The 17,461-nt window shown below is 44.1% G+C and overlaps 1 protein-coding gene across 4 annotated transcripts in view; it reads right to left on the reverse strand.

The window, feature by feature from the left end:
- Positions 1 to 11,421: 11,421 nt before the first annotated feature.
- ENOPH1 (enolase-phosphatase 1) overlaps positions 11,422 to 17,461 on the reverse strand; it is a 39,813-nt gene continuing 33,773 nt past the window's right edge. For all 4 annotated transcript variants that reach the window (XM_021702255.2, XM_021702253.1, XM_021702257.2 and 1 more), the window contains one exon: positions 11,422 to 12,523. In XM_021702255.2, coding sequence (XP_021557930.1) covers positions 12,384 to 12,523 — 140 coding nt within the window. In that variant the 3' untranslated portion in view covers positions 11,422 to 12,383. The remainder of the gene's footprint in view (positions 12,524 to 17,461) is intronic.

Here is a 17,461-nt window from a genome sequence, read left to right on the forward strand (position 1 = left end):
AGATCAAGATTATAGTACTTCCTAGGAGTTAAGAACCACAGGATTCTTCTCAGAGGCCAAAACCAGGGACTCTGTGTTTGGAATGAGTACGCCCGGAGGATCTAATGCAGACGGCCCAGAGAACAAAGTTTGAAATGAACTAAACTTCGTTTTGGTAGTCCAACTAGGTCTCTTGAAGAAAAGTTCTCCTCCTAGTTAGGAGAGCAGTATCTCTAAAACAACGTTAACATTTTAAAGGTTCCATCGTTTTCTATTGAATGGAGAACTGACTGTGGGTGAAGTTTGACCACCTGTTACTGGGTCTTCTTTGCCCCTGGTGTGAGAAAGTGAAATTTTCATATCCTAGACTTGGTCATCTGCTGGTTATAATGGAGACTGGAACATCAGTTCATTTTTGCTTAGGCATTGTGTCATTTGGGGTACGTTGGGTTTTGCTGTCCCAAAATAAAAGGAATAAAACTTAAGTTCACTTCTCATACGAGAGGTCTATCCAGGGTTGGTGTAAGGGGACCGTGCTCGGTGCTATGACTCGGACCCTGGCTGACAGAGGCTTCATCCCCACATATGCTTCGCCGCCGTTGCCGACAGAGCACTGGTTCTCGACGATTCTACTAGAAGTGACAAACATCACGTAGCTTACATTTCATTGGTTAGGACACATTGCACAGTCTTATCTGAGAGCCACGCTCCCACCATGCAGCCAGATGGGAGGAACATTTTTGTGAACAGCCTATGACTGCCACAGGGTTCACATTAAGTTTTTAAGACTTCTTTGGTCACTGTCATTCCTTTGAAGCAGGAGTAATGAAGAATCAGTGAAGAACCATCATCCTAAAGAAATTGGGGAAAGGTGTGATCTATGGAGTTGAGATAGAGCACCAAATCACCATATGAAGAACCATGCAAATAAATGAGAGAAATGCAATTCCATGGAACATCTTGACCACATCTACATTGTTTCCCCAGAGCAATGGGGATCAACAGTTTGGGGGAAGAGAAGCATTCTGCATATGAAAGAAGCTGGATTTCACAATCCTCAGCTTCCTATCAGTTCAGATTCCCTATTATGAGGGCTCCAACAAACAGCAAATACCCAAATATGAAGTCCAAAGAAGGGAGTGTGCGTGACAAGGCTAGGTCCCTCACTGGAAAAGCAAAGGTCTTTTCATCAGCATAAAATATGCTTTTATTTCTCCTATCTTAGAAAAAAAAGTCCCCAGGCACCTAGCTGGCTCAGTCAGTAGAGCATGCGACTCTTGATCTCAGGGTCATGAGTTCAAGCCCCATGGTGGATTTAGAGATTACTTTGAAAAGATTTTTTAAAAGTCCCTATTTGCTGTCTCCAGTCCCTCTCTAATTCTCTCTTGAACCCAGCCTAATCATTGGAGCTCTTACTTCTGCCACTTCGTGGAACTGCTTTACTCATTCTCCAGAGACATCGTGATAATATATACGATGGTTAGTTCTTTTACAACCTTATCTAGACCCATAAGCACTACTTAGCAATTTGATCAATCCCTCCCCCTTCTCTGCTTAAAACGTTTTCTTCACTTTCCAGAGATCATTCCCTCTTAATTCATTTCCTGCTTCACTGTCCATGCTTCTGCATCCTTTGCTGGGCCTTCTCCCTGACATCTTCACATTGGAGTGTCCCATGCCTCCGTCCTTGGAACTCTTCCTTTCCTATCTACATCCACTCTGCTGGTGACTTCATCCAGTCTTCTTCTTTTAAATGCTGCCACATGCAGACCTCTCCCAATTCACCGGCTCAGACTTTTCTCCTGGATATTCAACTAACTTGTGACCTCTCCACTTGTCATGTCAAGTACAGTAAGTCCTAATCTTTAGACTCATTCCTCCCAGAGTCTTCCCATCTAAGTTAAGGACAACTCATCTTTCAGTTGCTCAGACTGAAACCTTAAAGTAATCTTAAAGTATCTCCTCTTCCTCTCACACCCTACATCTGCCAGCAAATCCAGTCTGCCCTATCTTCAAATTATTCTAGAATCCATCCACTGCTACCCCCTGGTCCAGGTAACTTCCATCTCTCATGGACTTATGTAATAGCCTACAAAAACTGGTCTCTCACTTCCATCATTCGCTCCCTTCAGACTGTCCTCAACACAGCAAAATGCTCTTGTTAAAAGCTAAATGAGATCATCAACACTCCCCTACTTAAAACCCTCCAATGGCTTCTCTTGTACTTAGGCTAAAAACCCCAAGCACTAAAACGCCCTGCAAAGGCCAAGAAGACCTGTCTCTCCACCTTTCATTCTCTTTATTCCATTCTCTCTGCCTCTTTAGGTTCCTCCAGTAGCCAGCATGCTCTGACCTCAGGACTTTTGCACTTGCTGAAACCTCCACCCTGGACGATCTTCCCCCAGACATTTACATCTCACCTTCTTTACCTCCTCCAAAGTTACCTTCTTACCGAGGCCTACCTGACCTCTAAAACTCAACCCCCTCAAGCGCAATGCAGCACGACTGCTCTTTCCAGCTTTATTTTGCTCAACAGCATTTTGTAAACATGGTCCTGTGATTAGTTAAAATTCTAACATGCATAACACTGTCTCACACGTTTTACTTAGTTCATTATCTCATTCTCTCTACCCCAAAAATGCAAGCTCCATGAGGGCAGGGATTTTCTTCTTTTTTTAGGGTAGAGATTTTTGCCTGCTCTGTACCTGAGGCAGAGGAAGGCTTGGACTCAGTTCCCATCAACCCTAACCACCCAAACCCAGCATTCCCACAGAGCTCTGCCCTTTGAGTAGTACATCTTCTACGATAGCTAAAACTCTCTGCCCCTTGAATAGTATTATCTTGCAGGAATGCGAAGGGAGGATGCTCACTGAAAGGAGGGACTACAAAGACTGATGAAGACTGGACCAAACCAGTCTGTGCCAAGATGGACCCCAGTGCTGAGCTTCCTCCACCTACTTCCTCATTATAAATAGTAAAAATCATGCCCAGGGTGGAGAGGTGACATGTTAAGAGAGACGGGCGATACATGTAGAAGCATGTTCTGTCCACTGTGCCCGCACGGCCAACCTCCTGTCTCTCCCTACCCCAACATGCTTAGATGTCCCCCCTCTCCCACCTCAACCCCCCTGAAAACTCTCCCTGGCCTTTGGTCTGAGAGTCAGCCTGCAGGACACTTCCCCATTATGCTGTATCCCTTGTGCATAAGCCCTCACAAAAGCCTTGCCTGGAATTCCCTTTTGGCCTCCTGTCAATTTCCATTGCTTAGAGAGCCCAAGGACCCACGTCTGTCACATACCTGGCAACAAAACAGTGCCCGGCACAGAGTTTAGTGGTTCATAAATACTTTCACAGTAAAGGACTGGTAGCTGCCCGCTTTTCCTTTTTTCTCTCTTTTTAAAAGATTTAATCTCTTATATATGAGCTGCTTGGGGCACCTGGGTGGCTCAGCTGGTTAAGCGTCTAACTCTTGATTTCGAATCAGGTCATGATCGCAGGGCTGGGAGATGGAGCCCCGCATCGGCTCTGCACTGGGCATAGTGCCTGAGGATTCTCTCCCTCTCCCTCTGCCACCCCCTGCTCGCACAGTCTCTCTCTCTCTCTCTCTCTCTCAAAAAAAATGTGAGCTGCTCAACATTCAAGTTATTTAGGAAACAATGGTAATATAGTGAGATTTCAGAGGATGCAATCGTTCTCCTGCTTCCCATAGCAAACAGCTTTGTGTGTCTTGAAGTTCTACATTATAAAAAGGGTCATTTCTTATAATGTCTGCTGTAACTAGTACATGTTAAAGACCCACGTTCTAAATAGGGCCTGAAATAATCCTCTACAAACTCTGTCAGTACCAGACTTCCTCTCGTGTAGCTTCAAAAATAAAATAGTAGGGATGACTGGGTCCTTACCTCATGAAAACTGCATTTTTTCATGTTTTTATGGTAAGAAGCTGAGCTGACCCTGTAGGCTATATTCAGATTTTTAAATTTAACTCATCAAAAACTCTCCCTACAAATGCTGTTTGGGTCAGGACAAAGAAAAAGCTGTAAGCTGTTGCATGAGTATTTCCAGAGAAAGCAGCACGAAGGGATTTATTTAACAGTCAATATTAGAATAATATCTAATACCACTAGACTTCTGTAAGCCAAATTTAGCTTCGTAGCCAGGGACAGTTAAGAGGAGCTGGAGGAAAAGGGCTTGGACCCAACACAGGAACAAAGTCGGGTGAGGGAGTAACAGTACCCCAGAGACAGACTGGGTGACTCACCTTTTGCATTGCCCTGGTAGGAGACAGTGGTCTCAAATTACAGGGGACTTCCAGATCATATCTCTAATTCTGTTAGGGATGGGAAGGAAGGAACAAACTGGTGGAGGCATGAGGAAAAAGATAATGGGCATCACTTGTTGCCTCTGTCAGGAGGGTGAAGGGAAAGGAAAAATCGGACACTCTGTGGTTCCAGGCCTGGGCATTTGGGAAGATGGGGACACTTGCAACGTCCAGCAGAACAAGAGATGCCGCTGTCTGGAGGGAGGGAGGGAGGGAGGGGTGAAGAATGCCATAATCTTGACGCTCCTAACTGCTGCTTTGGCATAGCCCTTTCACAGCCCAGCTATACTGGAAGGGAGGAAGAAGTGTGTCCGCTGCTCAGCACCATTTAACCCACCAGTGACTGTTCCAATTACTGTGGCTGCCCAACCAATCAGCGGAAAACGCAGCGGCATAAAATCACCATTACTATGCTCGCAGAGGCTGGGGGTCAGAAATTCAGACAAGGCATGGCAGAGACAGCCGTTTCTGCTCCTCGAGTTCTGGGTCTCAGCGGGCAGACTTGAGGGCTGGCCGTCAGTTGGGGGCCCTAGTTCCTCTCGTCCTGGTCTCTCCACCTGAGTGAATTTGGGCTCCTTCACAGCATGGAAGCTGGCTTCCCCAGAGCAAGTATCCCGACCCCAGCTCCTGCAGAAAGGATATGGATGCTGTAGCCTTTTTATAACCTAGCCTGGAGAGTCAAAGTCCTAGTGTGAAAAGAGCAGGTGGGAGGACAGCAGTGAAAACGGAGGAGCAAGGAACACCAAAGTCCTTCCCTCCAAAACACCAACATACACACTGGCAAAACCTGCCAAAATCAACTCTTTCAGCATTCTGGAAACTAAGTAAAAGCTCGCAGCAACCAGGGGGATGCTTAATCAAGAAAATCTAGCTGACTCTCAGTAAAAACAGAGAGCTTTGTGGTGTTTTAGCTTATACTGGTCCCACGCCAGGCCCCCAGCTCAGTGGTGGCCTTGAAAGTAACAGCCTGTATTTCTGGTGCAGGAGAGTACCAGAAGGACAACAATGGGCCTCATTCACTAGGAATTATGCTTTTGAACTATGTATCAATCAGCCTGGGCTGCTATAACAAAATACCACAGACAAGGGGTTTTAAACAACAGAAGTTTGTTTTCTCACCCTTCTGGAAGGCTGAGAAGTCCAGGGGTTCTGGCTGATTTGATTTTTGGTGAGGGCTCCCTGGTGTGTCTCTCTTTCCTCTTATACAGGTATCAATCTGATTGGATTAGGACCCCACCCTTATAACCTCACTTAACTTTACCTCCTAAAAGCCCAAATCTCCAAATCTCCAAATAGTTACATGGGAGGTGAGGGCTTCCCAACATACAAATTTGAGAGGGGTGGCAGTGGGGGGCACGAGAAACCCAATTCAGTCCATAGCAACCTGTTCGGTGGCTCCTTGGAGGACTGGCTCAAAGGGTTCACCTTTATCTTAGGTAACTAAGAATTCTGCCAGTGCCAAGGGAGCTACCGACGGGCATGTGTCGAAACCATTTAAAGGCAAATGTGTTAGTCACAGCTACCTGGAGCAATGGGTAACAGTTGGGGCAACAATCGAGGAACGGAAAAGCTTGAGAGGAAAGGGTAGAGAATGAGATGCTTTGGCAAGTAAAGGCTTTGGAAAGCTCTGACATTTCCCGGGTGTTATGCGTTGAACTGTCACCCCCCAAAAATATATTGAAGTCCTAATCCCCAATACTTCTGAATGTGACCTTAGCTGGAAATAGGCTCACTGCAGATGTAATTAGTTAAGATGAGGTCGAGCTGGAGTAGGGTGGGCCCCTAATCCAACAGTACCCCAGTGCTTGTGAGCCAGCCACGTGAAGATGGAGAGGAAGAGGGCGAATGGCTCACGAAGATGGGAGGTGGAGCTACAGCAATGTGTCTATGAGCCAAGTAACGCTAAGGCTTGTTGGCTGTCATGAGAAGCTCAGAGGCATGGCAGGCTCTCCTTCAGTGCTTCCAGAAGGAACCGACCCTGCCAACACCCTGATTTCAGACTTCCGGCATCCAGAACTGAGATAATAGATTTGTTTCTTTAAGCCACCCTATTAATTGTTCTTTGAAGCCCTAGGAAACTAATACAAATAGGTCAGTTTTAAAAGAAGGTATATTTGTTTGTAACTCCTTTTTTTCCTCCTGATTTAAAAGACACGACACAGGGCGCCTGGATGGCTCAGTTGGATAAGCGACTGCCTTCGGCTCAGGTCACGATCCTGGAGTCCCAGAATGAAGTCCCGCATCCGGCTCCTGCTTCTCCCTCTGACCCTCGGCCCTCTCATGTGCTCTCTCTCTCTCAAATAAATAAATAAAACCTTAAAAAAAAAAAAAAAAGACACAACACAGAGCAGTAATTCTAAATCTGGTGATGGGCGCACAATGTACAAAGATGTCACTTGGACCACGACATAAGCAGGGGGAGAGGAAAGCTGGCTGGGAGTAAGCTGGATGTGTATCTTATTACCAGACAAAATTGAAGGGACAAATGGTTCAACAATAATAGATGGAGCACTCAGTATTCTGCACCTCAATAATGGACTAAACAACTAGAGAGAAGATGAATGAGGCAACAGAAGACTGAAGCAACACTATCCACCAACCAGACCTTAACAAACACCTCCAGACCTCTACCCGACAGCAGCCAAATATGCATTTTTCTTCAGTGCACAAAGAACATTCTCCAGTACAGACCATATGCCAGGCCACAAAACAAATCTTGATACATTTTAAAAGATCATACAAAGTATGTTCACGAAGTAAATGGCATGAAATGAGAAATCAATGAACAGAGGGAAATTTAGAAAGTTGACAAATATGTGGCACCTAAACAACACCCTCTTAAACAACCAATGGTCTAAAAAGAAATCACAAGGGAAATTAGAAAATACTTTGAGACGATGAAAACAAAACGCAACATACCAAACCTACAGGATGCCGTGAGAGCAGGGCTGGGAGGTAAATTTAAAGCTATGACTACATTGAAAATGAAGAAAGATCTCAAGGCAATAACCTAACTTTCCCCCTGAAGGAACTAGATGAACAAACTAAATGCAAAACAAGCAGAAGCAAAGAAAGAAGAGAGTGGAGATAAATAAAAATACAGAATCCATGAAACTACAAGTTGGTTCTTTGAAAACAAAATGGATACAAACAAAACTGATAAACCTTTAGCCGCACCTTCCCTCAACTTTTGTTCCTAGCACTGAAGACACTGCACTTGTCTCATCCAAGGGCCACGGCCATTCACAACTTACTTGAATTCTTGGCGGCATCAGACACACCCAAGCACCCCCTTCTTTACTGGGCTCTCCTGCCCACTCTCTCGGTTTTCGTCCCTTGGTGCCAAACCATTTCTAGCTCCTTTGCTGGCTCTCTCCTTGCTCTTCTCTACTGTCGGAAACTAAGAGCTCTGTCCAGGTTCTCTATCAACAAACTTTTCTTATTTGGCCACAGCTCATGGCTTTGTTGTTGTTGTTCACTGTTTATTGACTGCCTCCCCCAAGAACGTATGCACCTGGAGAGTAGGATAGGACTTTGACTGACCCCTTACAGCAAATTCATTACAGATGCCCTTAAATAGAACAAATGTTAACAGTTTGTACATTTTGCCCCCAGGATTTCTCCCAGCTGCCCCGATTTCTTTTATGCATGTGCACACACAGACACACAAGACATGTTACATGGTTTGTTTGGTTTTTTTAAAAACACATACCTCAACATCGATATTTGAATGAATGACGGGCTAAATCTAAATGACTTGGGCAAAGAAGGTGAATTCTGCTCCTGCTGGTTACTCCAATGTGTTAGCAAAAACTGAAAATGATTCTTAAATATTAGGTTAAAGATAATAACGTGCCATCTGGGGCTCAAGTAGTGGGATAATAAATTTGGCACATATTATATTCAACTCTGTACTCTGATGGGAATTTTTTTTTTTAAGATTTTATTTTTTATTTGACAGAGACACAGCGAGAGAGGGAACGCAAGCTGGGAGAGTGGGAGAGGGAGAAGCAGGCTTCCCGCTGAGCAGGGAGCCCGACGCGGGGCTCGATCCCAGGACCCTGGGATCATGACCTGAGCCGAAGGCAGATGCTTAACGACTGAGCCACCCAGGCGTCCCCTGATGGGAATTTTAAACCTGAAAACAAGTCCTTTTTCATATTGCAGTTGGAAAAACTGGCTATCCAGAAATGGGTTTTTGTTATTTTTATGTGACTTAGGGAATAAAGGGGAAGAGGAATATTAATGGGTGGATTTTATTCAGGATAATTGCCATTTTTTCCAAACCGCTCTGACTCTTGCAACATCATGCTACAGGCTTTTAAGGATAATGAACTTTACTCATTTTTCTCTCCTAAGGCCACCTCTTAGCTACATCTGCTGTATCTGGTGGCCTCACACTTGATAAGGTCTCTGGAGAAACAGCACCATCTGCTGGGCAAAGACTGCTGTGCACCCATCTCAGCAAATCGCCAGCTGCTCTCAATCTTTACCTTTCCTTGTGCAACTCCAAACTGGACATCAGTTCAGGTTAGCAACTAAGGCTTGTCTTCCAGAAGGCCAAACAGGAAGCCCTGCTACTCCAGAAATGCTGATAAGATCAGAGAAACCCCTTTGTCTGAGGCTCCCCTTCTAAGAAATCAATTTGGGTTTTGGGGGCGCTTGGTTGGTTCAGTTGGTAGGGCTCACGACTCTTGATGTTGGGGGTTGTGAGTTTGAGCCCCATATTGACTGCAGAAATTACTTAAAAATAAAACCTTTAAGGCACCTGGGTGGCTCATTTGGTTAAGCATCTGCCTTCGCTCAGGTCATGATCCCAGGGTCAGGCTCCCTGCTCAGCGGGGAACCTGCTTGTCCTTCTCCCTCTCTCTCTGCCCCTCCCCACCCCCACCCCCCGTGTGTGTGTTGTGTGTTGTGTGTGTGTGTGTGTGCGCACGCGGCTCTCTCTCATAAATAAAATTTTTTTTTAAATAAAAAAAATAAAATCTTTCAAAAAAAAGAAAAACTTTAAGAAATCAACTTGGGTTTTGATCCAAGATTGGAAATCAGTGCCATTGTAAGAAAGCACAACTGAGGTAGATTAACAAACAGGAATAAAAAAGGCCGCAGTTTTAAGAAGTCTTTCTTCCCTATATTCTCTGCAAACAAAATGCTGAGAAAATTTAATGCCTTTGATCTCTTTTTGGAAATTCCAGAGGGTGAGATTTTTTTCCTCCTTCCCTTACTAAGAACCATGAATTTTTCTCCATTTACCACCTAGCTCACTACTTGCTTTCTAGGCATTTTTCCTTCCTCTTGACCAATCTATACCTCAAGTTCTTCCTAAGATCCTTTTCTATAACATTTAATTGTGAATGAGTTTCTTAGGGTCTAAGAAATATTCAACTTCTTTTTCCCTTCCTTTCACCTCCCACTTTGACAAACTGAAATTTGATATTGGAACGTTTTCTTTATTCCTGAATCTATTCTCAATTACTTAAAATAAATTAGTCTTGGGATGCCCGGTCTGTCTCTTGATTTTGGCTCAGGTCTGATCTCAGGATCGTGAGATCGAGCCCCCATTGGGCTCGGAGCTCAGGGGATAGATTCTCTCTCTCCCTCTCCCTTTGCCCCTCCCCCCCTTCTCTCTCTTTCCCTCTCAATAAGTAAATAAATGTTTTTCTGTTACCCTTTTCATCATGGACAGGAAATGCCTCTTGCTGTAGACTGAATTTCTGTGTCCCCCTCGATATCCCCCCTGAAATCTAACCCCCAAGGTGATGGTATTTGGAGCTGGGGCCTTTGGTGGAACCCTCATAAATGGGATTAGTGCTATATATATGTATATGTATATGTGTGTGTGTATATATATATATATACAAACACACACACACATACATACATACATATATATATTTTTTTAAATGTGATCTCTATGCCCAACATGGGGCTCAAACCCAGGACCCCAAGATCAAGAGTCGCATGCTCTACCAACTGAGCCAGTCAAGCGCCCTGGATTAGTGCCCTTATAAAAGTAGCCCAAAGAATGCTCCTTCACCCCTTCCACTATGTGAGGTTATAGAAAGAAGACTTTGGTCTGTGAGGAAATGGGCTCTCACCAGACAGTGAATTTGCCAGCACCATGATCTCAGACTTCCCAGCCTCCAGAACCATGAGAAATAAAATTTTGTTGTTTATAAGCCACCCAGGTCTCTGGGATTTTGTGAGAGCGGCCCAAACAGACTATAACAACACCTCTACCTCAATTCTCTTTGGGCCACATACTGAGCACCCTCCTTTTTAATTCTTTCCTCCCTTTTCTTTTTTCTTTTTTTTTAAGTAGGCTCCAGCGTGGAGCCCAATGTGGGGCTCAATCTCACAACCTTGAGTGAGATCATGGCGTGAGCCGAAACCAAGAGTCAGAAGCTTAGTTGACTGAGCCACCCAGGCACCCCTAATTCCTTTCTAATCTAGGCTCTGGTGCATAATTTTCTCTCATTTCTTCCTTACTTTTCCTATTATTCCTTTGTTGGCATTAAGAGACACCTTTCCTATCATCTTCTCATTAGCTTTTTCGAAAATCATAAGAAGTTCATCACTTTATTGCCATTTATGGCTTTATCATTTACAAATCACTACCATTTCCAAGATTTACTTAAACTCATTTCCCTTTTACTATCCTTCTACATTTTCATAGTCCTCAGACTTCTTAATTAGTTACTAGGAGATAAAAATTATCAACATAAAGTCTTTTATATTCCTTGTCCTCTCAAATTTGCAAAACTTTTTTGTATTCAAGGCATCCCCAAAATTATTCCTCCAGGATTCATTACAGCTTTTCTTGATTAAGGAAACATGCCTCCTTCAAACATTATTTTATGTATCTCAAATATCGAAGAAACCCCACTCATAACAGGAATGCTTACTATCCATATGAAATAATAACCAATGAGATCATATATGTATATATAACTCAAATAATAGTCAATAATTTTCCACTGGCATTGCATTAAAACACACACACACACAAGATTAAGGCAAAAACTAAAATAAAGTTCTTATCTTCTCAGTCTCTCTTCAGTTTGTCTTTTGCTTATGGCAATAGGTGGTATGGCTCAGGAACCTACATAAAACTGAGTGGAGAAGAAAATGTTTTTATTAATCACAACATGAAACTGACATGACATCCCATTAGGATTGAACCAGGATAAATAACGCTGTTATAAAATTTACACTCTTCACATCCATTTCAGAGGAAAATATTACATTATTGGGGCTCTTCTAGAAGGGTCTTATGGAATGATTTCAGTAAACCTTTTGTTTTTAGTAAATAGCAACCTATATTCTCAAACTGCTAAAAAGTAGTTAGAAAGGCAACTATAAAATCCATAATGATACCAACTGGCAGGATTAGGACTACTCTGTTAGACAGTAAGTTTTAGCTGTTGTATCAATGCACCGTTTTCATTGGTAAGGCAACCGCTTGCTGGGGGTGCCACAATGATTAGCTCAAGTTTCTTCAGTAAGAGATGCTTGCTTCATCAAGATTCAAATGAGTTTCCTCTCCCAATTTTGCTCTTTTGGAGCAGAAACAAATGGCTCTGTCTTTTGTACGAGGGAGGCTAATATTTTGAAATTCAGCTGTCACAATCTTCTAACTCATAATTTAAAAGGGGAATGAATTATTATTGGGAATAAGTCTGTGAAATACTTCCAGTTTTTAAAATAACAAGGCTTCTGACTAACTTCTCGAACCTACCTTTCCATGTCGGTAACATGACTTGATAAACATAACACGTGTAATCTGCACTGTGGTAATTCTTCTATCAGCTACATTTTGCCCTCCGTAAGGGTTAGAGCTGTGGTTTCAAACAATTTCTACATCGAAAGCATCTTTAAATAAGTTTCCTTTTCACTGAACGGAGATTTTTTTTTTCCACTTATGTGCCCGTGGAAGGCAATTTAAACATACACATATATACACCTGCATACCTATGTGTGTGTATATATGGCTTTTTAAGTAAGTTACTTTCACCATTAGAATAAAACTAGACTACAGGGAGAAGTCTGTGAGACCAGGCTGGTGCTCCTTACACCTCCTGCTCTACGCTGAGGAGGGCAGGTACAGTTCGCTGAAGGACGTGATGAGGCTGTAGTAAGTCTTCTCATCGTCTGTCAGCCCCGCGTTGCCGGGTCTCACCACCACAGCGACGTGCACATCCGCTTCCTCGGCAGCGCTGGCCTCTATGAGAATCAAAGTACATGTCAGAACCATCAACAGGTGACGTCTGAGATTTGCTTCAAAGTAATCAGGGGCATGTGGGGGAGGAAGAAACAAGTCGGGCTCCTATTTGATCATTGTTGAAACTAGAAGATGGGCATACTGGGGGGGGGGGTCTGAGCACATTACTCTTTCTTTTATGTAACTGTAATACTTCCATAATAAAAAATATTTAAAAATACATGACTGTACCTGGCAGACTAGAATGGGCTAGACGTCCCTGTCCTGGTGTATAGTGAAGAACGTATCCTAGACGTCTGCACTTTTATTAAGTAGTTATGAATGCAGAAGCAAAGAGCCATGTTCTGGCCATGACTTTCCTCCATTCCCTCTCATCAGTCCCACAGAAAACGGAGTGTTTCCCAAAAGTCAGGCTGTCAGTAATAATACCAGTCAGGGAGAGATGGGACAAATGGAAGCCCAAGATCCAATCAGGCCAAAATTCTGGCTGTCACATCAGGAGCCCAAATATGTCCTACTCCCTGGCCAGCCTGCCCATCTTTTTTGCCTGGCAAATTTCTACTCTTCAAAATTCAGCTCAAATATCTTACCTTCCAGAATGACTGCCATGTGGATTAGAGCATCCCATGTGCTCCTTTAGCGCTTGTGTTTAGCTCTATCACCACTCTATGAACAGACACGTTATTACCTGTTGTCTCTCTTCTCATTAGACTGTGAGCGCCTTAAGATCAGTGACTGCATGGGGCGCCTGGGTGGCTCAGTTGGTTAAGCGACTGCCTTCGGCTCAGGTCATGATCCTGGAGTCCCGGGATCGAGTCCCGCATCGGGCTCCCTGCTCAGCGGGGAGTCTGCTTCTCCCTCTGACCCTCCCCCCTCTCATGCTCTCTCTCTATCTCATTCTCTCTCTCAAATAAATAAATAAAATCTTAAAAAAAAAAAAAAAGATCAATGGCTGCATGGTGGGTAAAAGAAAAATAGGACCAGTACAGTAAAACTAGGTAAGCCAGGTAGAGCAGGGGATATCTCTACTATGCCTTGGGCTACATTCCTCTCTCCACTCTGCGTCCATGTGAAAGGTAACAGCTAATGCCTTATATTAGTTTAGCACACACGATGTACCAGGTACTCTTCTAGGAACAGACATATATGAACAAAACAAAGCTCCTGCCTTCGTGGAGCTCCCATTCTCATCTAAATCTTCACAACAAGGTACTACTGAGGTAGTTAGTATTACTATCCCCATTTTAGAGACATGGAAAGTGAGAGCTAGTGAGCGGGAGAGCTAAAGTTTGGGAAAGTGTGAGCCCGACTCTCTGGTCTGTGCTCTAGAACAAGGGCGAGCAAATGATGACCTGACACGTGCTTTTGTAAATAAAGTTTTATGAGAACACAGTCATGCCCATTCATCTGTGTATTGTCTATGGCTGCTTTTCCACTACCAGGACAGAGTTTAAGAGTTGTGACAGAGACTGTAGGGCCTGCAGAGCCTAAAATACACTACCTGGCCCTCTGCAGAACGAGCTTGCCAACCCTGCTCTAGAGCAATACTATTCCAAATGTGACCTGTGGACCTGTAGCAGGGGAAGCACCTGCAAGCTTATTAGAAATGCAGAATCTCTGGGGCGCCTGGGTGGCTCAGTCCGTTAAGCATCCGACTCTTGATTTCGGCTTGGGTCATGATCTCAGGGTCGTAGGATCAAGCCCTGCATCAGGCTCCACACTCAGCGGGGAGTCAGCTGGAGATTCTCTTTCTCCCTCTGCCCCTCCCCCGACCCGCTCACTCTCTAAATGAATAAAATCTTTTTAAAAAAGAAAAAAAAGAAAAGAAAAGAAATGCAGAATCTCAACTCCCGAACATGGAACTACTGAATTAGGATCTGCAATTTAACACATGACTTCTCAGCACAGAAGGTAAGTTTTGATCAGAAGTTTCAAGGAAAAAAAACTGCCAAGAGAGGAGGCATTCTGGGCAGACATAAAATACACGTATAAATATCGGAAGAATGGAGCGAAGGTGTGGGAGACAGGACATGGGTCAGGTGGGGCATATTTGAACAGACGGAGCAAAACTGGCAAAGAATCTGAACCATGTTCCATGCAGTTTATATCTGGTGTAATAAGAAACCTCAGTGGTTTCCTAACCTTTGGAAAACAGTCACACCATCCGAATGGGTTAAAGGGCAGTAGTGCTGAAAGAGATGAGAAGTTCCCAGAGAGAGTAAGTGGGGCAGAGCTCTCTCTTCCATCGACCCACCTCAAGTGTCTAGCTTCTCTTCCTGTGAACGGGCTGTCAGCTTCCCAGAGCAAAGTGCTAAACCATCCCCTCTTCATGTGGAAATCCCTTCCTCCAGGTAAACTCTGCAGGGGTCATTCTACTCATCCCTAGTCCTCAGCCTGACTGCCTCAAGCACAGCTCTCCTCTTGACTAGCAACCCACGATCCCAACTGAGTTTAGCCATCATGATGCATGTGGGACCTGATACTAGCTAGTGGCTGTTGCACATTCACCCTCTTACCCAGACCACCACCAGGCAAGTGTTGTCCCTAAGCATCTATTTGCCTTGCTGGCATAAAACTGACTTAAAACCCTGGACCGCCCTCCTTTCCTCCAAGAGGAGAAGTCTTTTGGGTCTCTCTTTCATACTTGGATGTTATCTGGGATATCAACTTAGTCTTCCATTCTGCCTTGGCAATGGAGTCTGGGCATGTGGTACCAAAAACACAGGATCAGAAATAATAGAAAAGAACAAGGCAAGCAGCCAGCTGCCTGGCCCCATCCCAGCTACACATGAGCCCAGTTCTGGCCCCACTGCCTAAATGGGTGTGGAATTGGCAAATGATGAGGGACAAGAACAAAACCTCCGTGCAGAGACCTTGGAGAAAGCCAATTTTGTTTTGAGGCCAATTTGGGGATTATCTCTATTCGTTAAAGTTAAGAATAGTTTCTGGGACTGCAGCCCAAGGAAATGGCTTAAAAGAGAAAGACATAAAATTACAGATGTACTATGATAACAACTAGAAAAGAAAATGTGGCTAAAGACAAGAATATGAAGAACCTGTAGGTGATTTTACTAGAGCAGGGATTATAATTATTAATGGTAGCCAAAAAGTGAGGAATGGGGAGAAGATCTGGGGATCACAACACATTCAATCCCAGGATACTCGGGACAGGTTGACTACATGGGGAGCTCCAGCCACAGAGCAGTTCTCTAATTCTAAGCCTGCAGAAACTTACCATCCGAAGTGCTAGGAAATTAAACAGAGGGCAAACCATGGATCTGCCTCTCCAACAGCCCCTTTCATATGAATGATGACAGAAAAGCAATTCACAGATTAAAGCAGCTAACCTCAGGAGAGCAAGGCCTATCTCCTTTCCATAAGGAACAAAACAAAGTAAAAGGTCTTCAAATTATCCTTCCACACAGGGACTGCTGTGTTTCACACCCTGAACCTATGGAGACAGTAAAGCAACCTCCTCACCCCACTACTCTAAGCCCCCAAAAGCCATTCACAAGGGAGGGTATATCATAGCTTTGAATTGGCTAAAGTTTCTACAGAGAAATAAGATAGGCAAATATTTACAGTCGAGGGTAGAGGCCAGGTGAAATGGCTTTGTCAAGGCTGATGCTCACTGATGGTACATTTATGTGGCCTGGCTACCTAGTTACACAGGGAACCCTGAAGCAGTGTGTCTGTGCTGTCTGTCTGTCTGTTCCTCTCCTTCAGTGTGGTCCGAAAGTAAATGTAAAGTTCTCCAGGATGCAGAAAACCGAGACAACAGTTTTGTAGAAACCCTTGGACTCTGAAGCTGACCCAAGCCAGGACATCTAAGACATGCAATCTGCTGAGTTTTCAAAACTCAATATAACAAATGGCTATGATCTGGTACCATGTACCTGGATCAAAGCTTTCAGTCTAAATTCACCAAAGCCTGAAATTTAACAATTACTGAATGTCTACTGTATGTCAGGTAAAATTAAGTCTTTCTCTAGAAAACATGGTAACTTTTTGAAGGCATTACATGATCTATGCTGCTTAAGATTTTTTTTTTTTAAACCACTTATCAAATCAGTACTTGCTTATATACCCCTAACTCTTGCCTGACACAATAGACCAAAAGCTCAAACGTCAGCAGCAGAGAAAAAATACAGTTCATACACACTACCTCTGGTAAGATATCTTTGTCAGCAGCTTGGATTTGCCTGTGGCCCCTATCTCTAAAAGTCCCAGGGGGTAGGGGTGACTCTAGTTCCATGACAAGATAGGAAAGACCAGAGAGAGGGAGACGGCCTACAGACTCCAAGGGGCCCAGGAGTCACAAGGAGCCAACCAGGCAAGAGAGCACCCAGCCCTTGGCCTCTTTCCCTAAATGCCCTTCCCCATCCTGCTGACCCAGACAGAATGTCAGGGCGGCTGCACGGTACACAAAGTCCTGCCCTGGGGTAGATGGGAGGTGAAACTTACAATCCAAGGTGAGCAGAAGGAATACAAATATAAAGAACTGCCCTCAAATACAGGTGCAATTATAAACACACCAAAAGTAGGCATCCTGGGAGATACACAAACTCTAAGGACAATGAGCGCGCAATCCAAAGCTGGAGCCAGTTGGGGGAGTGTGGGAAAGCCTTACCCAGCAGAGGCTTCCAGAGGAGAACCAGAGCCCAACCTTCGGCCGGCACCCACTACCGCTTCACCTGCTGCTGCTTCTTTCCTCATTCACTACAGCTTCCTGCTGTAATTCTCTAGACAGTCTCCATTCTCACACAGGAGCTGGAGTGTGAGTTTTACATTTGGTCAGAAGTACTCTTGCACTCACTTAAATTACCAATACACTACAGTATAATACTGTTGCCTGCATTCATTCCTTAAAGTAATAACATACCATATATAATAAAGAGGGCCATGGTGGGTAAAAAAAGATGCCTGTCTTTAAACAGGTG

Source organism: Neomonachus schauinslandi, chromosome 2, assembly GCF_002201575.2.
Source record: "Neomonachus schauinslandi chromosome 2, ASM220157v2, whole genome shotgun sequence".
Taxonomy (NCBI): domain Eukaryota; kingdom Metazoa; phylum Chordata; class Mammalia; order Carnivora; family Phocidae; genus Neomonachus; species Neomonachus schauinslandi.